Source organism: Budorcas taxicolor, chromosome 21 (assembly GCF_023091745.1).
Source record: "Budorcas taxicolor isolate Tak-1 chromosome 21, Takin1.1, whole genome shotgun sequence".
NCBI classification, from domain to species: Eukaryota; Metazoa; Chordata; class Mammalia; order Artiodactyla; family Bovidae; genus Budorcas; species Budorcas taxicolor.
This window is the reverse complement of record NC_068930.1, coordinates 46,826,169-46,852,687: the sequence shown is the minus strand read 5'-3', so window position 1 is coordinate 46,852,687 and position 26,519 is coordinate 46,826,169. Positions and strand designations below refer to the sequence as shown.

At 39.9% G+C, this 26,519-nt stretch overlaps 1 protein-coding gene across 1 annotated transcript in view; it reads right to left on the bottom strand.

Moving 5' to 3' along the window:
* Positions 1–26,519, bottom strand: part of AKAP6 (A-kinase anchoring protein 6) — a 391,164-nt gene that overhangs the window by 237,720 nt on the left and 126,925 nt on the right. The window contains exon 4 of the mRNA XM_052659736.1: positions 16,087–16,209. Coding sequence (XP_052515696.1) covers positions 16,087–16,209 — 123 coding nt within the window. The remainder of the gene's footprint in view (positions 1–16,086; positions 16,210–26,519) is intronic.

Sequence of the window (26,519 nt, the reverse complement as noted above, 5' to 3'; positions counted from 1 at the left end):
GCAAATAGCTGTATATGACCCAGTAAAAAATAAACATGTAATCTGGGCATGATGTATAACAGAGAGTGGCAGGGCCTTCAGCTGAACAGTGATATGCCATGCTCAATGAGATTTAGCTTTTTTAAAGTACCATGCTGGCCAAATAAAAACAAGACTGTGGGCTATATTCCGTATGACAGTGCTGGATAGGTACTGAGGGAGCTCAACTGGGAGCCAGGTTCTACAGAGCCCAGTGGGGAGCTCGTGGAGAAAGGACTGGATTTCCACATGGGGTTGGAGATACCCTGTCTCCAGCAGCAGGAAGCCAGGAGGCAGAAGCAGAAGCCACTTGGTGTGGCTAAGACAAGGTGGAAGAAGGGGAGCTGGGAACTGTGGCTACACGTGTTATTTAACTCTAAGAGAAACAGAAGAAGTGGAAGAAGATGTTGACAACATGAGAGAGTGACTGGTAGAATTCTGTGTTCTAGAAACATCTTTCTAGCTGTTACGTAGAGTTGATTTTAAAAGGGCGGACAAGGAGACCATTTAGGAGGCTGCTAGGGTAATAGAGGCCAGATGTTTCTGCATGCTCATATTTTTTTTAATTAAAAAAAGGTATGCTTTTTCTTCTAAATGAATGGAAGAAGGAAGAATGGAGACACTCTTCTGTCTTTTTAAGTTTTTCTCAGTGCGTGAGAATAGCATGTGCCAGAATTTAGTTCTTTGGCTGTTCTGATGATAAATACCAGAGTTTTATTAGTCAGGAGTCTCCAAATGTGAAAGACATATTGAACTGATGAACTTTTACTCCCACTGTCATTTTAAAGAGATGGTATATATGCTGATGAATAAGACACCTCATGACACTTTTTCTTCACACAAAAGATTTTTACTACCCTAGGAAAATGAAAACTTGCTTTTTCACAAGGACAGGAGGAAGAATGTGTGTTCAGTCAGAGAAGCAGGGGCTTGAAAAGTCACCTGCTACCTGTCTCAGGCCATCTCTACCCAGGCTCTATTCTGAGCTGTGCCGAGTACCATCTGCATCCGCCAAAGGGCTCTTGGTGGGAAAGAAAGCCATGATTCCCTGTGAAGAGCCTGGCAGTTTCTCTCCTGCTTGTCCCAATGCCATTGATAGAGGATGGTCATATGATCCTCAAAATATAATATATACCTTCCAAATGCCATATGTGCCAAAAATTCAAAGACTTTTATGAGTAAATATTTATTTAAGAACCTCCTAAAAACTTGATAAGACACTACACAGCCATTAAAATGAAGACTATGAATTGGCATGAAAAACAGAACACATTACAAGTCAAAAAATGAAAGTTCAGCGTTGGTGGTATAGTGGTGAGCACAGCTGCCTTCAAAAAAAAAAAATGAAAGTTCAAAATTGTATCTATGATACAATGGACAGACCCAGTGTGTAGAAAAAGAAGACAGTAGGGACTGTGCAGTTAGGACTTGGAGTGAACTTAGTCTGGTCTCATGGAACAAGTTCTTGGAGCTTTAGCTTTCTGAAACATAAAATGTAACATTATCTAACTTCAAGTTGTTGCGAGAATTAGTGGCAATGATTGGAAAGCATTGAAGCAGTGTCTGGCAATGAGTGGGGCTAAAGCAAAACCATTATAGACTTTCAAACTCATTGTCTCTGTTTTCCAAATGTTCTGTGCAGTAGGTGGTGTTCACGGCATTTTTAGGTGACAAGTGGCACTTCCTGTTGAAGCTGCCTGCACTCCTCAAGCACTGACCCCAAGTTCTCTCTGCCTCTGGGCTAGCACCCAGCACAGGCCTGCCACAGACGGCATGGAACACAGATGCTGCTCAGAGAGTCCAGGGAGTGGGGGACTGAGAGACCAGTGGTCTGGGTCTTCATTTTGCCTCAGGTGTGTGCCCTTGGACAAGTCATCTAACGCTTCTGGGCTTCTGTTTGCTTATCTACAATCCAGGCATGTGGACTCAATATTTTCCAGTTCTTGGACACTTTATCTTTAAGCCAGACAGTTAAGGACAGATGGTTCAGGAGAATTTTTATTTATTCTAAACTAGAAAATTTTCAAAGGGGGAAGAATCCCAAAGGCCATCTAACCATTCATCTACCCTAGGGCAGCTCTGTCCCTCTACCATTCCGGGCAGATGTGTTCATTCCATTTTTAACTATCTCCAGGAAACTTTCTTCTAACTTCTCATCCTGAGTCCGCAACATTTCGTCTCAGGAATGTGAGAGCTTTGTGAAGAGCAGCATGAGCTTCCCTCTGCTTCAGATTGTTTTGCCAAGTCATCTCTCCAGGGCAGGAGTTGGAGATCAGAAATACTGTGAGGATATGCCAACAAAATCCACATGTCCAATCAATCACCAAGTTCTGCCAATTTATTTCCCATCCTCACCATTCTGTATCGACTAATGCAGGCCCACATTGTCATCCTTTGACAGGCTGACTTCAACAACCTCCAGCCATGACCCCCTAAAAATTACATTTTTTTCTTTATTTGTGGCATGCCTATGAAGGTGCAGGCATCATCTTAAGCTTGAGGGATGTGGCTGTGAGCAAGATAAATATAGTTCCTGGCCTCACAGAGCTCACAGCCTAGAAGTAGAGATAGGAGGTAGAGGAGTGTGCAACTTAAAAACAAGGAGTTACAATCGATCATACCAAGGGGGCTGTGACACGGTGCAGGTGCTGGGGACAAGCATGGGCTTTGGAGCTGGACAGGCCTGGGTTCAAACCCTGGCTCCTCCATCACCCGCTTCATGCCTTTGGCACTCTCTGTGGACTCAGTTTCTTCATCTGTAAAATGAGGACATGTTAGTGCCTGCCTTATGGGGTTCTTGTGAGGATGAAATGCCCTGATATCTGTAGAATAGAGCCTGGCATATCATAATAACAGAATACAAATATTTTATTACATGGAGTGATCCAACTCTGAGAAAGATGCTTGTTGAAATCTCCCAGTGCTTCCCCAGGTTGCAGGATAAGGTGGCCTGTGAGATCTCCACCAAGTCTGCTCCTTGGGCACCAGGTCTGCCTTGAAATGTGCCTGAACTGCTTAAAATTTCCAGCTCACACCAGCCATTGGCTCATCTAAGATTCTGCTCTTGCAGGCACCTCTCTGCCTGGAAGGTCCTTTCCCTCTCCCCTAACTCAGTCCTGCTCATTCTTTATAATTCATCTCTGGTGTCACCCTTTCTAGAAAGCTTTCCCTGACCATCTTTCACCCTTCTGGCTTCCCCCCCTCAGCACCCACATTACCTGTGCAGAGCTCAGACCTCCAATAATTACACTGCTGTGTAACTACTGATGACAGGTCTGCTTCCCAGCCATGAGTTCTGAGAGGAGGATGTAACTTTTCATTTGTGTTTGGATTCTCACTGCCTAGGACAGTGCCTGGCACACAGCACACACCTAATAAATGTTCAGGGAGCAACTGAATGCAGATTCATACCAGAAACCTTCCACGATGCTTCCGAGTCACCTATACAGCATTTTGGGCAATACTGGTGCAATCACTTCACTTGGAAGTGGTTGATAAATGTTCCCAAATTTTATTCATTGAACACCATGTAAATGAGCTGTCATGTTCCTTCGCCTACAAAATTACTTGCCAATTACACTGAGATGATCCTGGTGTAATTGCCATGTAAACTGTATCCTGGCTGAGATAGCCCAAATCATCAATTTAACTTTACCCTCTCATCATATGGTACTTACCACATAATTAAATAAATGGTCAGCTACCACCACAATTATATATCTCCCCAACAAAATGAGGTGGTTACATTTGTCACTGATTTATTAGTTATGACAATATGTAACACACCACCACATATACTATCAGAAGCTTCATAAAATGGAAAGCACTATGTGCTCTTGAGAAAGAGGTTCTAAATTTATGAACAAAGAAATAAGCATTATAAAAACTTTGTTCTCTGTTTTTTTTTTGTAAGGGCATTAAGATATGAAGACAAAAATCCTGTTCTTTCTGAAGAAACTTTTGCCCCTGAAATCTCAGATAATAAAAACATCTAGCATTTGAAAGTGAATTTAGCTCCTCAAACAAATTACATCTTCTTTCAAAGAGTTGCATTTTTTTGCGGAAGGTATATAAAGTATATATACTGGCATTATTAAGGCTGGCATTCATTTTTGATAGACTTGCTAATATCTAACGCAAGGATTAGGGAAGTTAGAGAGACCCTGAATACTGATGGTGCCTCTTAGTGACAAAATTTTCATGTTTTTCTGGATGCTGCCTCCACACCTGGCACAGGTAATCATATTGGCTTCCTAGCACAGCCACATGAGGCCAAATAGATTCACAGAGGTTCTGTCTAAAGGGACCATTTGACTTCCAGAACACACTGCTTCTGAGGCCCTAACTGAAAAAAGAGGTCAATGCTAGCCCAAATATCTCTCTACCCCCTGCGGTGGAATAATTGATGTGCAGCAGCCTCTACAGATGCGGAGTCACTAAGGTGATGGATGGATATAAGTATATTATTCACACGTACATCTGCTAATATACAGGTCCCAGTGCAAACACCAAGACCTAAGAATATTATGTGGATTTGGGACAATCCCTGAAGGACTCTAGTTCCATTAAAAATTTGTTTGGCAGCCTGGGGCAGATCTATCCCAACTCCCACATGCTTCATGCATTTGAGAGGGGGAACCAAACTGCTTTAGAAATAAATTTAATAAATTTTGTAATGTCAAGTCATTAACATCCTGTCTAGTCATATAGTCTTCATCTTTTGAAATGGTAACGTTAACCTGTGGAATTTTTTTTTAAACTTTCTAATATCTGACTTAACATTTTTACTTTCCTTGTGTTTTCTGCCACAGGGGATGAATTACATCCTGAAAGCAGAAGAAAAATATCCTACTGTTTCTCTCTATAGGCATTTTTCTTGTCACAAATATACCAGACAATACCCAGAAAGTCTGTAACCAGGGTCCATTTTGATTTGGAAATTGTACAGGAAATTCCTGCAGACATTCATGGTTTATAATCTTAGCTATAATTTGCTGCTGTAATGGTTGTAACACTGCTTTTACAAATGTTCGTTTATTCATCTGGCAGATTTGTTTAGTACTCATTAAGCATGTGCAGGGCAGGGTGTCAAAGGGGACACCAAAAAGACACAAGCCATCTCTCAAGTCAGAGGAGAATCATTCAGGCAGGGAAGCTAGGAAGAAATTCAACCTCTCTAGGGACACCTGAGCAACTCACACCTGTTCTCAGGTCTCCGACGGGTGTGCATGAACAAAGCATCTTCACAAACAACAGGCTTATGTGATCTTCACAACACCTTCAGGAGACATGACAGGCATTTTTCTGGCTAAAGATCTGTTTCAGGCCTGAAACTTTTATCTTAATATCATTGTTGCCAGGTAAATTGTTTCAAGATTCCAAAATTCCATGTGACACAGCAGATAAGCAAGATCTGCACACAGGTCTACACAAGGAGACAGATGGTGGGTGACACACCCTGGCTCAAGTGAATTAGGTCACCCACTGGCTCTCCACACACAGAGTCCTTCAGTCCATGCAGGAACCCTCATAGTACAAGGCACTCTGCAAACTTTCAGCGTTTAGCATACCACCACCCTGAACAGCTCTGATGCTGGGAGGGATTGGGGGCAGGAGGAGAAGGGGACGACAGAGGATGAGATGGCTGGATGATATCACCAACTCGATGGACGTGAGTCTGAGTGAACTCTGGGAGTTGGTGATGGACAGGGAGGCCTGGCGTATTGCGATTCATGGGGTCGCAGAGTCGGACACGACTGAGCGACTGAACTGAACTGAACTGAACCCTAAACAGCAAGTGCTAAAATAAATCCAGTTATTCTCTGTCATTCTATTTTAAAATAGTCATCACATCTGAAAGAAAAAGAATAAAGTAATAAATCAGGAAAATGTATAAGTGACAGCAATTTTCAAAATGATGGGAACAAGAGTCCTTAAACTGAGTCAGGCAAAAAGTACATCCCCAGGTACTTTGAACAGTTCAAAGGGAAGACAAGACTATTTGTCTCCCAGATGCACAGAATTAGTTATATGAGCAAAAGGATGTGCCTCCTGTCCCCACGCATCAACCTCAAAATGCCTGCATGCTATAAATCCCCAACAGATCTTTCTTCCACAAGCTACCAAAGGAAGGAATTCAAGGTTGCAAGTTGAGTACCTCAAATCCCTCAAAGAGAAGTGATGCTGCTCCCTACTAAACTCTCAGCTACTTACCTTAAACTTTAAACTGACAGGAATCAAGGGGGACAAGCATACAGAACTTCAAAGCTCCTACGAGGCCACCAGCCCTGCTCCGTGAGGCTGAGCGGGGTGGCGGCCAAACTTGCACAGCTCAGGCTTTTGAAGTCTGTCGACGGTCTCTTATTAACTGAAGCGTACGGGCATGTGGTAGCTGCTGGTCTTGTGAAGCTCAACTTTTTCGGGCCAGAGCTGCCTATCATCTCAGCAGAGGAGGGTAGGCAGGGAGAGGTGGGCACCAGGAAGTGGGAAATGGAAAGCCTGTCATCCCTTAGCTTCAGACAATGAAACGTGGAACACAGGTGGACATGCAAGGGCAAGCTAAAGAAAAACAGTTGAATGTGTTTTGGGAAATTTCCTGGCATGACTAAAAACTCGGTGAGAAGTATCATGTTTTTCTTATGATACAAATGAAAAATATGATTTAATTTAAAATGATATAACATAAAGATCTAACTATAAATGCTAAATGCATGAAAACATCTGTATTGAGATTTTGTTAGCCAGTCACATTATTAGTTCGATTCAAACTGCTTTTGTAAGTTCCTAGGGTAATGACACAATAAGGAATAAGGAAAAGTTTTCAGACCATTCTGCACCAATACAAAAGTACTGTCTGCAGGGTTTTGGTGAGTTTGTGCCCCCTTGAGGAAGACACTTCAAATTGCAGGGACCACTTCTAAAATGAACAAGGTTCTGGAAAGTGGGCTTTAAAAACTACCCTTATAAATGCAAATTCAGAGCTACACACACACAAAGATGGCCCTATTCACTTTTTAGGAACTGGAGCAAAAGCTTTTCTGAAAACATGGCAGACTCTCATTACATGGGACCCTGAACTGCTGCTGTTGTTGCTGTCTGTCTATAGCAGCAACTCAGGTAGACTGCAACTCTGCTGTAGACAGACAACAATGGGACAAGGAGGAAACGCTCAGCTGTTGTTACAACAACATGAATGCTCATTGCAGTATTATTTGCCAAGGCATCAACAAAGAGGCAGCTTAAATAGCCATAATTATGGGAATGGTTAAGAAAAGTGTCGCAAATCCATACAAATACTAAGGAGCAGCTAAAATGTGCAGTAGATTTTCATGTTCTGACAGAAGGACCTCTGAGATATATTAAGATACAAAAACAATCACTGAACAGTATGCACAATGAGCGAAAAATCTTTACAATGTATGCACTTTTATGTAAAAAGGTCCAGAAAGATATAGAATAAACTGTTTATGTTGGTTATCCAGAAAGTGTAAGGCTTTCTACTTTTAATTTCATGGTCTTTATACAGTTTAAACTTTTCCAGTGAGTATAACTTAGTGTTTTCCTGTAACTAGAGTTCCATAATTCCAACAGCTGTATGAAAGGCAGCTTCCTCCCCCCTTAAGAAAATGCCCCCAGTAATCGCTGAGTTCTAATAATGTCCCCTCTTTTGCATGTGAATACTTCTTGTAAGGTTCACATTCCCTAACTTCACAAACCCCTAGAATAACCCTGGAGCTTCAATCCCACCCCATACACAGAGAAGCTTTCAGCCAGTTTCCAGACCCTTCAATACACTGAAGTCTTGGTCAGATTTTGTCTGCTGTGGGGCAGCAGGCCTTCCTGCACTAATCCCAAGGGCATTGGTAGCATCCGGGGAGACTACAGAGGACAGACCAGATGTTGGTAATGAGACTTCTAACCAGACGACAGCATCAAAAAGTTAAGAGATATTTTTCTGCTGACATCTCTTTCTAATCCACCCCCTTTCTAATCTATCCCCTCTATTCTTATCCACCTGCTGCCTAACCCTGTCCACTTCCTCTCCATTTCTCTCATTGCTCAGACCTCATTTAACCCTCTCACTCAACAACAGCCTCCCTAATCTTAGGCTTGTTCCATCCATGACTAAGGAAGCAAAGTCTCTAGAACATACTGGCCTTTTCAGTACTGGAAACCAAACACGCTTTTGCCAGGGTTAGAGACCTTTTACATACTTATCAGTATGGCCTTCAGGCCTGACTAATCGTGGATTCCTCAAACTACTGAGATATCCAGGTTCTTTTAGAACAGAACCCCCAAAATAGTTTCTTTTAAAAACATTTTCTATTCACGTCAAAAGAAAGGGACTCATTTCCTTAATATTCACAAAGCTCCCATAAATTCCAAAGCAAAAGGCCAATGACCCAGCAGAAAAGTACGTTACGAATATGAGCATACAGTTCTTAGAAAAGAAATACAAATGACTTCTAAAAATAAAAAGCGGTACTCAACACCACCTAAATACAAGAATAAAAACTAAAATACAATGAGATGACATTTATCAAAGGGACAAAGATCAACCGATCTGATAACATGGTCTAATAGTAAAGATGTGCAGAAACAGGCTTTCTCATGCATTGCTGAGTATAAACTGGCACTATCTCTGTCAAGGACAATTTGACAATACATGAAAAATTTAAATATATATAACCTTTGACCCAGAAGTTTCACATGAAAGGTATTTATTTTAAAGATAAGCCAATACTATGCAAGAGAATGAGTATCCAAGGATATTCACTGAAGTGCTGTTTATAATAGAAAAAGACTGCAAACAACCTATGCTTTCATCAATAAACGACGGCATATTCACAAACGGAACACCGTGCAGCTATCTGAAAGGATGCAGCAGCTATATATTTACTGATTTTGAATTATTGCTAATATAAATTAAGAGAACAAAGTTAATTATACATATGCATTTGTTTTCAAATACCAGGAGTAACTCTGAAAGAATACAAAGAAACAAGGAATAATGGTCACCTCAGGAAGAGAACCGGCAAAGGTGGTGGTGGCTGGGGGGCGTGGGGGTGCACATAGGTGGGAAGCATGCCTTTTTACTCCCTTCCTTTATTTACCTGTAGAATTCTGTGTTCTATCCATGCATTAGTTACTTTAAAAAAAAAAAAACCCACATTAAAAAAATCTGATACCAGAGTGCCATTCCAGCACATCCTTCAAATGCTGTGGGTGTACGTGTTAGTCACTCAGTCATGGTACAACTTTTTGCGACCCCATGGACCGTAGCCTGTCAGGCTTCTCTGTCCAGAGAATTCTCCAGGCAAGAATACTGGAGTGGGTAGCCATTCCCTCTTCCAGGGGATCTTCCTGACCCAGGGATCAAACCCAGGTCTCCTGCATTTGCAGGCAGATTCTTTACCATCTGAGTTACCAGGGAAGACCCTCAAATGCTATACTCAAATTCATTTTCCACTATGCCCGTTGTTTTTCTCTCACTTAATCCATGGACTTATCCAGTTAATTCATAGCAAGCTGAGACTTCCCCCATGGAATTTACAGTTGATTCTTGTCACTCTCCTGCTTTAAAATAAAATCAAACCTTCTATGAATCCCCATTACCCACAGAGAAAAGTTCAATCCACTCAAAGGGCATTCAATCTCTTTTACCATCCAGCCCTTACCTGCAAAACACAACATAGCCTCAGCCACACCAAATAGCTCACCCCACCTCCCTTACTTGCCCATAAAATTTCCTCCCACCTCCTCACCTCCCCTCTTTATCCAAGAAATCATATATGGTCTATGAGGTCTACATCAAATTACATCTCTGAGCCTTCCCTACCCTGAGGAAGAGCAATAAAACTTCACACTACGCTCTAAACAGTACTTGGCTGATCTCACAAGAAGTTTACTGCTCAAAATTATATTACATTCATCATTTATGGGTCTATAGATGACTACATTTAATCTATGGTCATCTCCCTTAGATTACAAATCCCGGGAAGAAAGATGTGAAACTCATTCATCATGTATTCCTAACATGTAAATAACTGCCTGGCACACATAGGTGCTTAATATATATGGACTCATCATCATCACCTCCCCCCCACCATGTTTTCTCATTTATCAAACTGAATTAAGAATGTTGTTTCTCCAAGGCTTTTTCTATGTGGTTGGTTAATGTTGGCCCAACCTGACACAGCTCTGCCTGTGCAAATTTATCTCCCAAGTTTAAGCCAGGCCTTTGGGTTTGGCTCTTTTTCCTAATTACTGTGCAGATGTCCGGTGTCAGTTTGACTTTGCCTTCTCCTACTGGATACTCTGGCTACAGGTTTAAAAAACAAAAAAACCAATTTCTGCTTTGTTTTCCTGCAATTGACTGCATATGATGTGGTGCCATTTGGTGAGTTAGGCATGGATAAACACTATTGAGGAAATGAAAGTTGTCTTTTCAGAAAATGGACATGGACTGTAATCTCTGAGGAAAAAATTACTGTCCTGCTCTCCTACTTTGCTTCTCAGCAGTCTAACTGAAGATAATAAAAATCCTTTTGAAGGGAAAAACTATTTATGATACTTCTACTTAAATGTAGTTTTGGGTGACTTTTGCTTCTTAGACAATAAAAATGGTGATAAGAGAAATGACCTAAGCGTCTACCATCAGGTGAATGGATAAACAAATTGTATTGTATCTACACAAAGGAATACTATTCAGCAATAAAAATGAACAATTAAAACATACAAAATCAAAGTAAGTATGCTGGGTGATCTCTTCAAGAAAATTAGAGATACCAAGGGAACATTTCATGCAAAGATGGGCTTGATAAAGGACAGAAATGGTATGGACCTAACAGAAGCAGAAGATATGAAGAAGAGGAGGCAAGAATACATAGAAGAACTGTACAAAAAGGATCTTCACTACTCAGATAATCACAATGGTGTGATCACTCACCTAGAGTCAGACATCCTGGAATGTGAAGTCAAGTGGGCCTTAGAAAGCATCACTACGAACAAAGCTAGTGGAGGTGATGGCATTCCAGTGGAGCTATTTCAAATCCTGAAAGATGATGCTCTGAAAGTGCTCCACTCAATATGCCAACAAATTTGGAAAAGTCAGCAGTGGCCACAGGACTGGGAGAGGTCAGTTTTCATTCCAATCCCAAAGAAAGGCAATGCCAAAGAATGCTCCAACTACTGCACAATTGCACTCATCTCACACACTAGTAAAGTAATGCTCAAAATTCTCCAAGCCAGGCTTTAGCAATACATGAACCGTGAACATCCAGATGTTCAAGCTAGCTTTAGAAAAGGCAGAGGAACCAGAGATCAAATTGCCAACATCCGCTGGATCATGGAAAAAGCAAGAGAGTTCCAGAAAAACATCTATGTCTGCTTTATTGACTATGCCAAAACCTTTGACTGTGTAGATCACAATAAACTGTGGAAAATTCTGAAAGAGATGGAATACCAGACCACCTGACCTGCCTCTTGAGAAATCTGTATGCAGGCCAGGAAGCAACAGTTAGAACTGGACATGGAACAACAGACTAGTTCCAAATAGGAAAAGGAGTACATCAAGGCTGTATATTGTTAACCTGTTTATTTAACTTGTATGCAGAGTACATCATGAGAAACGCTGGGCTGGAAGAAGCACAGGCTGGAATCAAGATTGCTGGGAGAAATATCAATAACCTCAGATATGCAGATGACACCACCCTTATGGCAGAAAGTGAAGAGGAACTAAAAACCCTCTTGATGAAAGTGAAAGTGGAGAGTGAAAAAGTTGGCTTAAAGCTCAACATTCAGAAAACGAAGATCATGGCAACCAGTCCCATCACTTCATGGGAAATAGATGGAGAAACAGTGGAAACAGTGTCAGACTTTATTTTGGGGGCTCCAAAATCACTGCAGATGGTGACTGAAGCCGTGAAATTAAAAGACACTTACTCCTTGGAAGGAAAGTTATGACCAACCTAGACAGCATATTCAAAAGCAGAGACATTACTTTGCTGACAAAGGTCTGTCTAGTCAAGGCTATGTTTTTTCCAGTAGTCATGAATGGATGTGAGAGTTGGACTGTGAAGAAAGCTGAGCGCCGAAGAATTGATGCTTTTGAACTGTGGTGCTGGAGAAGATTCTTGAGAGTCCCTTGGACTGCAAGAAGATCCAACCAGTCCATTCTAAAGGAGATCAGTCCTGGGTGTTCATTGGAAGGACCGATGCTGAAGCTGCAACTCCAATACTTTGGCCACCTCATGCAAAGAGTTGATTCATTAGAAAAGACCCTGAAATTGGGAGGGATTGGGGGCAGGAGGAGAAGGGGACGACAGAAGATGATATGGCTGGATGGCATCATCGACTCGATGCACATAAGTTTGGGTAAACTCCGGGAGTTGGTGATGGACAGGGAGGTTTGGTGTGCTGCGATTCACGAGGTCGCAAAGAGTCGGACACGACTGAGTGATTGAACTGAACTGACTGATGCTGGGTGAAAGAAACCAGACCAAAAGAGGAAAAAAAAGAGAGAGAGAGAGAGAACATATAGCTTGAGTGCACTTATGCAAAATTCTAGAAAGTACAAACTAAACTAAAGGCTCATGACTACTTAGGGATGAAGAAAATCTGAGAGGGCAGGGAGGGAGCAATTACAAAGGGGCAGGAGGAAGCTTTTGGAAGTGATAGATATGCTGCCTGTCTTGATTGTAGTGACAGTTTCATGGGTGTATACATTTGTCAATTTGTCAAAACTTGTAAAATGTTTGAATATATGCAATTTAGTATGTCAAAATGATACCTCAATGAAGCTGTTTAAAAAAATGGACAGAGGTGAAGAAGGAGGAAATCCATTCAAGAACACATGTATACAGTGCTACTGTAAAAGTAGTGTTTAAAGAGGGTCATCCAATGTGCTCAATATTTGCAAAATACCTTTCCAGACTGACATTTTCCTGAAAATGTCATTTTCTAAAAAGACATGAATTGTATTTTTGAAGGAGCAGCCAGGTTGCAAGCAGATGATTAATTATCATGGAAAATCATTGATGTATCATTGCAATTTCACAGTATTTCTTACAGTTAGAATAAAGCTCCTTCATATCTCTCATAAAGGTATTGTAAAGCTTTAATTGATTTGTGTTGGTAAAAACCCTTGGTTACTGTCATGGAAAATAATAGAATTAAGTATCAAAATATAAATGTACAACATTTTTTATTGTTTATTTGCTTTTCTTTATAATAAATGTTGCAGGGTGCCAACTATTCTATCACATTATTAAATCAGGAAAGACATGTGACCCAGAGGCTTTCACATCCATTGGTTTAACATTAAATTATAGACTCTACAGAGATGTTCATCATGTAGCTAACTCCACATACTAGATACTCTTAAAAATACCTCTTGCCCACTCATTAAGAAGCAGCAAAGACTTATACAGGGTGAACTAAGAAATATAAATCTCTAGGCTTAGGTGTACACTTTCTTTATGGAAAGGTAGATTTTTTTTCACCTACGTTTGAGAAGAATAACAATATTAACTCAGCACTATAGTAAAAAAATAATAATAAAAAATATAAATGACAATATTGCTCAGGAGCTATGTAGATAGACATTGTGCTCAGAGAGACAGAGTAACGCAGAGTTTGCATGAAAGATGTTTAAATGACAGGCTGTATCTAGATTAACTAACACAGCATGCAGTAAAACGGTGACTCAGTAACTGTCTTTTAGCATCACTCAATGGCAATCCATACACACTAGGTCTTCAGTAACTGTTAAAACAAAATTACTCCTAATTTCAGTTCCTAAGATTGTGATTTAACAACAGTGAGCAAATCTGAGATTATAGTCCCTCACTATTTGCAAAGCAGAGGTAATGAAGATGTTCCTATGTTATCTCTTGAAACTAACACAGACACGGTAGTGGAGAAAATTCATTCAAAAAAGTGTTGATCATCAGGTGGAAAAAAGGTTATTCTTTAAGAGATAGACAGACATTTTAAGAAGAGCTGTTTGCTGTGGACCTAACGTAGAATCCATAGCAAAGAGGATAATAGTTTCTATATTTTAGGCGGGAATGTCATTATGAAGCCGGTACTGGATACCTGCAATTCATTATGGTCTGTAAAGAGCTCTGCAATTTACAAGACCAGAATCCAGTGGACACAGGCCGCATGTGGCAATTTAAATTCAAATGTAAATTCATTAGAATTAACAATTCATTTCCTCAGTTACTCTAGCCACATTTCAAGTGCTCAGTAGATAGGTGTGGTTAGTGGCTCCCACAATGGACGTTCAATATTGAATATTCCATCATCACAGAAAGTTCTAGTGCATGGTGTTGGGCTAGAATGAGACAGAGGCCAACACAGGGGTGCTAAGTGAATAATTCTGCAATATGGATTTGAGAAGAGGAGTACATATTGCTTAAAAAGAGGTCAGGTCATTCAGCTCCCAAAGAGAGGAGAGACCTTGGTTCATATTTTCCTTGCCTGCTTTCAATAAATAACCTAGAGTTAAAGTGCCCTTTGTGTCCTCATGCCCTCTGGGACCTCAAAAATGAAATTTGTGTTTTCCATAAAATATTAAATCAAGAGAAATTAAGACAGCACATTTAATGTGAAATAAAGTTCATATACTCCTGTTTAAACACAGATTAGAATTTCTGTCAGAACAATGCCAGTGAAAAGTTGACATCCTAATTAATACAATTTACATTATAAAGCAGTGAATATCTTTATCTTGCTATTATGAAATGCCCTCTTTAAAAAAAAAATCAAGGCTCTGCTCAACAGGGATTTGAATACTAAGGGTAGTATTCAAAAGCCCATGTACAAGAGAGGCAGTTAGGGTCAGTGGCATTTTTACACATCAACCCAGGTCTCTAAAAATGGAAACAATATACTCAGCCTCTACCACACAGTTTTGTGAGTTAAAAAAAAAAAATCATCCACAGGATATTTACATGTAGCAATAGGATTTTGAGGCTGTTCTTCCTGCTTTTCTTGCAATGATATAAATCACACTGCAAAACACAAACACTGAAGAACTAAAAAACATCCCTGCTCTCTCTCCCCTCTTCTTCCCTTCTCTCTCCTTTCTCTCTCTCCTCCATGCACTTAATATCACAGGGAGCGGTTCCAGAACCCTGTGAACTCACATATATGTAGGACTCCCACGCAATGTTTATTCAATCCAAGTTCTGAGTGTGTGAGAGGGGCAGAGAATCAGCCCCACAGCTGGGTACCCAAGAATTCGTGTTCATTGCCTTTGTCAATTTTATGCTATCGGTGAAAGGAATAAAGATGAGATCCTGGAAGCTTGAATTTTCATTTCCTCTGACAATGTGCTTTTTCTTCATGCTTTATCACACTCCACTACTTGGTTTCCACCCCTTCATAATTGATATCGGCCATTTGAAGCATTCAGTAAAAACCTCATGAGGTTCATCAAATGTCCCCCAGTCTATAATTCTTGCTCCTAACATATTCAGAAGCATATTCATCCAAGTGTTTTCTACCTTCTCTCCATGGCTTTCCTTGTGCACAGGGACAAGAGTAATGACAGTTGTATTAATTATATGCTGAAAAACCCACATAGCAGCAAAAATGATGGAGATCATCATTTTAAATATTTTATTAAAATAACCCAGTGTAGAACAGATAAAGTAGACCCTCTTGATAATGAGAGGTTCATTAATTTTATACGAATTCTAGAAAGCTTAGAATGGTCATCAAAATGACCTTTCATTTATTTTTTTAAGAAGAAGGAAAACTTCAGTCATCACTTTAAGAGAGCAAGGGTCTAGTGAAATTTTCTAAGATATTTTAAAAAATAATTACTTACCTTTTAGGGAAAAGTTTTTAAAAAACAGCTTTAAATATGGAGAATTTAGATTTCATAGTATTACTTGAAATGCCTGTAAATTTTCAGCTTCTGTAATTTACCCCATTAAAACTTGGTTTATTAGCATATAGTGACTTCTAATAAGTAAAATCTACATTCTCCATAAACAAACAAGGACCACATTAAAATTCTTCCCTAACTAACATTAAGAGCAACATAGTCTTGTTTACCAAGTGTGTCTCCAGGTACAGTTTTAGGCCATCCGTCTCTGCTTTAGGAGGTGTCCAATTTTCAGTGGTTTCCATGGCTTCGTTTAACCATTGAATAAATTCATCCAGTTTGTTTACAAACCCCTTGTGACAGAAAAGGGGGGAAAAGAACAAGAAAAGCATGTTAATAGGTTATTTTTTAAAGCCAATCTTAAAAATTCCATACCTCATCGATGGTAAAACTGATACCACTGCAGCCCCATCCTATGTCCACACTGTACAACAAAATTCCCACCATTCCTGCCACTGAAATCTATTAAAATGGAAAGAAACTGTTCATGATACCACTATGGTTTTTTCCCTAGGAAAGATTCTGCCTTTTTTTTTTTTTTTTTTTAGGATTTTAGACTGGACTGCAGGATGTCATTGGAAAGGTGACCCTCAAATCATCAAAACATTTCTGGGTGTCTGACAAGAGCCCCCTCACCAAAAAATCAGGTCAAGTCTGCTAGGAACCTAGCTTTGGGGGATAAAGTAAAGATGGCGTTCTTTATTGAGAAGCCCAAGGAGTTGAGGTGTCTTAACTGAAAGAGAAATCTATTTTTAAATCACATAAGTGTTTAAAGGGACTTGGATGAGTTCTACTGACAGCTCAAATGTCTGTGATTGAGTCTGGGTTCTAAGAAACTAAAAAAGGTACAGGACCAAGGAACAAATGTAAACGCCTAACTCTGGGTGTGTCTTGGACATTAAAAAAAAAAAAAATTCTTGGCTAAAAGCACAATTCACAATAACTTTGCAAATTTTCAAATAGTGGTTACAAAAATTTATTGGCCATTTAAAAGAACACATCTGTGGAAACGGAAAATATTTTGAAAAAATGAAAGCCCAGCTCTGTATCTTAAGGGAAGGAAATAGGGCTGGCCACCGGCTTGCCATGGCTGGGTGAACAGCACCACCTGGAGGTCGAAAGGAGGAAGGACAGGCTTCTGTATTTGAACTCAACTGAGATGGCTTGGGATGCTAGTTCTCTATTGAACTTAACCTGTTCCTCAGAGTTACCTTTTGATTATCTTTGATTAATATTTTAATACTTAACTGGTGAGTTAACTTGCAATAAAAATCTAAGCACTCCTCATTATCAGGGGGGATTTTAGCTTTCCACCTTCACTCCTACTCATGTGTAGCCATAAGAATATAAACAGAAATTATGAAGGCAAGTGATACTAAAGTCCATCTGATTTCTGAGACTTTTGTCACCTGCTATTTCTCCACCTCTCTGAGCCTGTTTCTCTGTGGTGTGTCAACCAGTGTTCTGTGAAGTGGATAGATCTATTCTTGTATCATGAGAGGATATTCTTAGAGAAACCAAATAGGCTCCACTCTGTACACTGAGCTATGCGACGTGCAGGAGAATTCACATTTCGATGCAGAAAAACGAATATTTGATGTTCATCTTCAGAAGCTCTGCTAGAGTCTTCATGGTGTGAATGAAGGAAAATGAGGCTGACATAAGTAATAACATGAGAAAATGAGGAAAAATGCAAAATTTTACTTATTTTGTAATATAAATCAAATCCTAGTAAAATAGATACTGGTCTTTCATTCATTCTTTTTAAACTTCTATGTATTTATTTCTGTCTGCACCGGGTCTTCATTGCCGCTGCACAGGCTTTCTCTAGTTGTGGCCAGAAGGGGCTACTCTCTGGTTGTGGGGCATGAACTTCTCGTCTCAGTGGCTTCTCTTCTTACAGAGCATGGGCTCTAGAGTGAGGGCTCAGGAGCTGCGAAGCACGGGCTTAGTTGCTCCACGGCACGTGGGATCTTCCTGGACTAGGGATTGAACATGTATCCCCTACACTGGCAGGAGGATTCTTAAGCACTGGACCACCAGGGAAGTCCCTTATTCATTCTTTTAACAAATATTTATTAAGCAGCTGCTTTGTGTGAAGCACACTGCTGGACAGTACTGGGAACAAAAAGATAAATATCAGTGAAGTGACAATATCAGCAGAACATAAAGCATATCTAAGCACTGGCTTACTGAGTTCTGGTCATTTCAATCAGTAGAAGAAGTTAAACCATCAATAGACTTGAGACATGTACCTGAACTTTTTTGTGAAACTTATTCTGCCTGTATCAGAATTCTGTCTGTACCTAAGTTTGTTTCTGTTCTTAGTATTTGACCTGCCTGTTTCTCTAATACTCTGAGTTTATGCATATTTACCTGGAGAGTCAAAGACAACTATAAAAATCAGATTTTCTTCATAACACAATTCAATGCTGCGCTATACAAAAAGCACATTTTACACACATTCACCTCACTGCTACAGACTGAGTTACAAGCCTTTGAAACGCCACATTTTAGTTTTCCTCAAATTCCTGAATCTCATCTATTCCATTTGTCTCTCTTGTCATTTTCTACTACCACTTACCTTATTGTTCCTTTTTGCCCCTTCTTCCGTTGTCTTTCTCTGCCTCCCTGCCAAGCACCCCAGGGGCACACTGAGCGTGACCCAGTCCACAGGCACCAAGTCCTCCTGGGCCACCCCCTTAACTGTCTCCTTATGGGTGTATTCCTTGCTATATTCATATCTGATACATGTTCTGAGAGTCTGATAACTGAAGCCAAGCCAGGATTCCACCTGCAGAAGAAACCTTGGTCATCCAACTTGGGAGAAAATGGAACAGCCGTTAGCCTGTTCTCACCAGTTAACAGCGCACTTCCCACTTTCAAATCATCTGCTGGAGGAATCAAATTATTTACATTTTGAAAGTTCCTTAATGAGATGCTTTTAAAGAATCTTACTTTGAAACTTTCTAATGCATAAATTTTTTTAAAGGCTAAGAAGCACAGGTAAAGTATATAAAAATGTACACTTACAAGTTTGTGTAAAATAATTTGTTAAAGCCCTCAGTTAACATACATTTGAAGATTATATTTGCAAGGAAAATAAAAGGTTGAGTCTTGCAAACAGCTACACTCATGACAGGTTAAAAATACCCATTATTAATCCTCCTACACTATTGGTGGGTAAACAGGTACAGCCACTATGGAAAACAGTGTCGAGTTTCCCTTTGAAAGCTAAAAATAGAGCTACCATATGATCCAGCAATCCCACTCCCAGGCATATATCCATGAAAAAAGAAAACTCTAATTTGAAAAGATGCATGTACCCCAATGTTCATAGCAGCACTATTTACAATAGCCAAGACATGGAAGCAATCTAAGTATCCATTGACAGATGAATAGATAAAGAAGAAGTGGTGTGGTGTATATATATATGGAATACCTCTCAGCCACAAAAAGTATGGCATATTGTCATTTGCAGCAACATGGATGAACCTAGAGATTATCATAGTAAGTAAGGTAAACCAGACAAAGAAATAGTATATAATATCACTTACACATGAAATCTAAAAAATAGCACAGATGAGTCTATTTACAAAACAGAAACAGATTCACAGACATAGGAAGCTAATTTATGGTCACCAAAGAGGAAAGTGATGGGGGGGAGATAAAGTGGGGAAAGGAGGGAGAAATTAGGAGTACAGGATTAAAAAATGTATGCTATCACATATAAGATAGATAAACAATAAGGATTTTCTGTATAGCACAAGGAACTATATTCAACATCCTATAATATCCTATAATGAAAAATATTCTGGAAAAATATATATCTGAATCACTTTGTTGTAAACCTAGAACTAACACAATATGGTAAACCAACTATATTCCAATTTTATAAAGAATACTCACTATTTCTTTTATTTTCCTGTCTATTTCTCTTCTGTGACAAACCTAGTCTGATTTACTAGAAACTGTGGGGGTGATTACTGTTGCTCTAGGACAGAAACAGAGCTTTCCTTGCGGCAGACAGGGGACCAGGAAACAGCAACGCAGTAGGGAATAAGACATGGTCCCCCTGCCTTGTGTTGTTAAAGGTCTAGGGGTAATTTTTTTTAATAGAATTACATGATTTTTAAAACAAATCGAAATTGAAAACTATTTCGGTAAAAGGGGAAAGGGGTATAAAATAGGAAGCAGATATTTGTGTTGTCAACACAAATCTGTGAAGTGGTGCTGATTATGGTCATTTTACAAATGAGGAAACTGAGGGTCAAAGAAGGTGGGTGCCTAGCCTAGAGGCAGAGCTGGAATCTGAATCGACATCCCATTCGAGTCTGTTCCTCTCACAGGGCCACAGCACCCTCTAGAAACAGCGCTCCGAGAGACATATTACCAGACCCAGATGGAGAAGAAACATTTGTTCCCACTCTCACATTCTTAGCACTGAGATTAAAACTCTCAAAAGAGTCCCTCCCCTTCACATTCAGTATTTTCTATTAATTTTTCTGAAAGAGGATCTCTGATGAGAGCAGGGACTTTAAAAAATCTTTTTTTTTAAGCAAGCAAAAATCACCATAAATTTTACTTTTATAGAAAATTTAAACCAAAATTTTATTTCTAATTTATAGAAAATTTAAACCAAAATTTTAAAGCAGCACATGCTTAAGCAAGCCCATCCTATCAGTGCCTCAATTACAGATGAGTTTGACTCAATTCAATCAGAGAGGAGATAGCTCTTAGTCCTCAGGAGGTAGTTTAACCAGTGAGCTGAGCTGCTAATGTCCTCTTGGTGTTTACTGTTTGGATATGTGTGAACATGTGTTCATCCAGAGAAGGATGCACATTTCTTGGTGGACACAGAAATCAAGTGTGTTGTCTGACCTAGCCCAGATCAGGTTAACTGCCTTCAGAGAGGGACATGCTGAAGAGCATCAGAAAGTGAACTATTTTCATTGTATTTTTGAAACTAGAAAAGGTCAGCCTCTGCTGTTAAAACTTTTTAAACCATTCAAAAGTATTTACCCCTTTCTTAGTGTTCCAAGATTAAAGGATTCCATGAATGACCTTATCTGAACAATGCTAGCTGAAACAATAAGCAATCCTCATATAGCACTCACTAAGCCTGGCATGCTACAGTCCATGGGTTGCGAAGGGTTGGACACAGCTTGGCTTCTGAACAACAACAAACATGCCAGGACGATTTAAAAGCAATATACAATAGATCATCAAGCCAGACTTTAAAATATATTTTCTCTTGATATCTTCACATAAGCCCCGAATGGATGTCCCCATTCCTATCTTATCAATGCAGAAACTGAATTTCAGAGGCACCAAGTAGGGTCATAAAGACCCTGTGAGGTGGGTACTATTGTCGCCCCCATTTTACAAATGAGAAGACTGAGGCCCTGAGAAGTAAGGAGACATGCCCAATGCCATGTGGCTAGAAGGTGGTGGACTCAGCACCTGAATCCAGAGAGCCCAGCTGGAACCATGTGAAATCATGAAAGGCCAGCTGATCTAACGATTTGCCTAAGTCCCTGGCAGAAATTAGAACTTGAAAAACATTTAAATGAGGATTAATCATGATGACAGGAGAAGGTATATTAAAAGGCGGGGGGAGGAGGAACATGCTTATCATGAACCAGTGCAGATAATATTAAGAGAACAGCTGTTACAACCAGACAAACTGAACTTGATTCCAGGCTCCATCCATCTCTTTCTAATAGCATAAACTAAACGAGCTACGTGGTGCCTCTGAAATTCAGTTTCTTCATTGGTAAGGTAGGAATGGGGATATCCATTAGGGGTTTATGTGAAGATTTCAAGAGAAATATATATTTTAAAGTCTGGCTTGATAAACAATTTTTAAAAACCATTTCTAATGAACAGGTTCCAATTTGATCTTTTATGTCATTCACTCAAAACATTTTGATTATTCACTAAGCACACAGCATTTTGCTGGGTGTCACAGGAAAGATGGAGAGAAAAGTCCCCCCACAGTCATAATATGAGAGGTGGCACCAACTGCTCTGGGCATGCAGAGGGGGTCATAACTTGGCTCAGGTCATCGCATGAGGTGATGTGGCGGGGGCAGCATCTGAATCTGCACGTGAGCAAAGATTTCCCTACTTCTTATTCCACCTGCAGGTCCTGAAGGGATCGTGCTTCTCTATTTAAACAGCACACACTTTAAGGATAATCTGGCTTCATTTTTCAAACCAGGACAAATGCTTTGGAGCCAGTCTTTACCAATTACCACTGGAGCAAATACCAATGAGTAATTGCAATCCTCTTACCTTACCCAAAAGGAAGCTTTATTTAGGTTCTGGCAGCTGGTGAAATTAGAGCTCCACTTATAAGCAAAATTATGCATTGAGATTTAATATGTGTATCTACCAACATATGGGACTTCCCTGGTAGCTCAAGCTGGTAAAGAATCCTCCTACAATGCAGGAGGGAAGATCCCCTGGAGAAAGGATAGGCTACCCAGTATTCTTGGGCTTCCCTGGGGCTCAGACTGTAAAGAATCTGCCCACAATGCGGGAGACCTGACTTTGATCCCTGGTTGGGAAGATCCCCTGGAGGAGGGTATGGCAACCCACTCCAGTATTCTTGCCTGGAGAATCCTCATGGACAGAGAAGCCTGAAGGGCTAAAGTCCATGGAGTCGCAAGGAGTCGGACACAACTGAGTGACTAAGCACAGCACCAAGATATGGGCTTCCCAGGTGGCACTAGCGGTAAAGAACCCACCTGCCAATGCAGGAGACATAAGAGATGCAGGTTTGACCCCTGGATCAGGAAGAAGCCCTGGAGGAGGGCATGGCAACCCACCTCAGCATTCTTGCCTGGAGAATCCCATGGACAGAAGAGCCTGACAGTCTACAGTCCATAGGGTCACAAAGAGTCGGACACGACTGAAGTAACTTCACACACACACTACCAACATATATATTTAGCCTTCCATTTTTACTTATATACCTAATTCTTATATGAAATGACTAATATAGCTTTTTTACACAATAGCTTTCAAATGCAATTCATCTTTCCCAACGACATATCTGTGTATGTAATGTGCTACCAAGACACGGAGGCTCAAGATCAAATGAAAGGGAATTAAAAGTGATACTTTGAACTCTACCAACTTACACATTTACCCACATTCCTACCTATCAAATCCAACACAGTACAAGTAATTGACAGAAGGTAGGATATGGTATGTGCTTTTAGAAGAAAGATTGAAGAGAAAATGAAATGCTTTAAGGCAGTTTTAACTCTGTTGCCATAAGAAAACTCAAATACTGAAATGTTTTATGAAATATTTAGCTTCTCTTCTAAAGGTTGAATGAAATGTCTTTAGAATTTGAAAATATTCCTAATATAACTATCCCAGAATAAAGGCTGTCAGTTGGAAAGAGAATAAAAAGGGCAAAGAATGGTATTATTTTAAACTGCCCGGGTGAGATGTCTTATTCTGAACTCAGTATCATGTGAGTATGATAAACTGAGCTGAATCTCTAATTCCTTCAAATACAAATGACAGTGGTTTCAACTGGGAAAAGAAGAGCCCAGAAAGACCCCTGACTCTTATAATGGGAAAGGCTTTCCTCCAATATCCAAAGGCTTTGACTTCAGTTACTCCCTGTTGTTTAGTTGCTAAGACATGTCTGACTCTGTGACCCCCATGGGCTGTAGCCCACCAGGGTCTTCTGTCCATGGGATTTTCCAAGTAAGAATACTGGAGTGGGTCAGTTATTCCCTACTTATTTATGAAAAGAAATGGTCAACAATGTTAAGGGCAAAACAAGTTTGGAATGCACATCATCAAAGTCTAATAAAGACAGGAATGAATAAAAGAAATAGGAATAAATTGGAACTCATGATAAGTTAATATTAACTGAGTACCTATTATGTGCCAGGCACTTTTGTATTATACTTACAACTACTCTATGCTGTAAGGGTCCCACACTCTCCATTTTACAGAGAACACTGATGCACAGACAAATGCTTACAACTGTCAGGAGTGAAGCTGGGGACCCTCCCGCAGAGCTGTGCTCACTGACTCCGTGTGACACATTGTCTCCAGCACCCCCAACGTTCCAGAGGCACTGGATCAGCAGATCAGGCCATCTTTATCTGCCTCCGAATCCCAAACAAGGACCTAGGTTGCTCTCACTTTAGAATTTAGGATTATGATTGTTTAATGGTTTACTTGTAGGCTTTTTATATCCAGCGTTATAAATAACAATACTTAACATTTGGGTGCTGACTATCTACCAACTATTCTTCTGATAACTTGTGTAGTCACTTAATCTTCACAAATGTCTCTATTGTACAGATGAAGAGGCTGAAGCATAGAGGAGTTATGTAATTTATTCAAGGTCATAAAGCCATTAAACAGCTATTAAGTAGTTTTGTTCCAGGGTCCAAGCTCTAAACCACAAAGCCACAGTCTTTGTAAGCAGACTTACCCTCATGGGGTTCACAGAGAGAAAAACAAAGGACATAAACATTAACTGTGGTCCATTCTTGCTATCGAATGAGACCACTGTCCACGCCGCAAGACTTCAACGTTCCCATCACCGCCGCCTGTGTTGTAGATAATTCTCCCTTCTCTACACTATTTTCTGTCCTCCTTTGCTCCTTTTTTTAGGAAAGGGCTAATCTTTTATTGACATTAGATGAACATTTACTATTATACAAAATCTTATAAATATTACTTGGAAATGTATAACAAAAATATAGGCATTATATAGACATGTTATATAGACAAGAGCTCCCATATAAACTTTCTATAGAAGATATATAAACATTATATAGAAAAAGGGAAATATTTTACTGAGATTAGATGAACATTTTCCTTAGCAACAATTTTTGTTCATTTTTATTATATTATATTTTTATTATAATATTAAATTAAAGTATAGCTGCTTTACAATGTTGACTAGTGTTTCTCTTTTGCCTTTTCCTTCTCTTTCCTCTACTCCTTGCCCCTCCCCTCTCTTGTTCTTCATTTTTCTCTCCCTTTTTCGCTCCTCTCTTCCTTCCTCTCCTCCTCCTTCTTCCTTGTCATTCCTTCTCTCTCCTGCAGCTCAAAGTCTCCCCAAACCATGTTGCGGCTAATCAATCACTTTTAATAAACATTTCCCCATATGTTCATACAATTTTTAATGAAAAGGGCAGTTTCCTCGACACTGAACACAGAGCTGAAATGATATAATCCTATGTTTAGATGGGAATACTTTCCTGAATAGTAAAACCTCCTTGTAAATCTAATAACTGGAACAAGAATGCATGCAGCTAGATGGAGGTGCTTTTAGATGATAAAATTTTTCAAAAGATTATCTATGATTGTTTAAATAGCCTAAATTTTATCTAAAGAATATACAGTTCTTTACTAATAACAAAGTTATTGCTTTAGAAAAAAATGGAATTCAGTGTAGAGAGTTTATCACACTGGATGAGCAAGAAACAGCCAACTTTCTACCAGAGAACTTCAGAGCAGCGAGTCAGTTAAGGGTAACAATGCAGGCACTGTACTATCAGTGGAGCCAAGAAGATAGAAAATAGCACTATCTAAATACATCTGCTTGCAAAGAACAAGAGTTCCATGCACATCAGAAGTACAGACCCAGTCTTCAAAAGCCCCTCAGATCCCAGGTAGTTCAATGTCTTACAGGTAAGGAAACTGAGGCTCAGAAAGGTCAACTACTTGACTGGTAACAGACCAGCAGGCAGCTGAGGCAGAAGGACTCGAGTATTGTGTCCTCAGGTACAGAGCTCTAATATTGTCCATTCTTAAGTTTTCATGAATGTCTTATGGAGTAAAAAATTCTAGAATTAAAACAAAGACAGAATTAGAGTTTTAAAGAATAATGTAGAATTCCAGAGTTCTGTTGGCTTAGCTAATTGGGTATGCCATCTGATTGGGTGGCCTTAGGCCAGACGAAAAACAATAGAGGACACTGAGAGGAGCCAAGAACACTCTTGGCAGATAAAATCCAATAGGGAACTACTCATTATGAGAAATCTAAGTAGCTGAGCATGGCTAATGTTCTGGAGGCAAACAGGGAAACTGAGAAGTAAGGTTGTGAAGAGTCTAAGCCAAGAGCCGGGCATATACACTGCACTCTCAAGTTGGGGCTTGATCCTAAGAACAATGAGGGTGTCACTGCAGTTCTGCGGCAGAAGAGAGAGAATCTGATCAGCATCTTAGAAGACTCACTCTGACTCCAGTGTGGAGAGTGGATTGGCAGGTGTTAGGCTGAGATCAGAAAAGCCAGTTGAAAGGCTACTACCCTAACTCCTGTGAGGGCTAGACTGAGGCAGAAGTAGTGGGCATGGAGGGAACATGCAAGATTGCAGAGAGAGAAGTTAACACAGACAGGAACAGTTGAATTTGATAGATAAAAAATTGGGGAAATCTGTTAGAATCTGATATGACTTCTAGATTTCAATTTTGGTTGGAGTTACTATTCTCTGAAAGAAGCAGGAAGATATTCAGAAGGAAGAAGTCATTTTACATGGTCTTAGATAGCATGTGAGGGGTAAGGAACAAGATCTAGGTTAGAGAAAGCAACCTACAGGTAGTACTGGAGACCACGG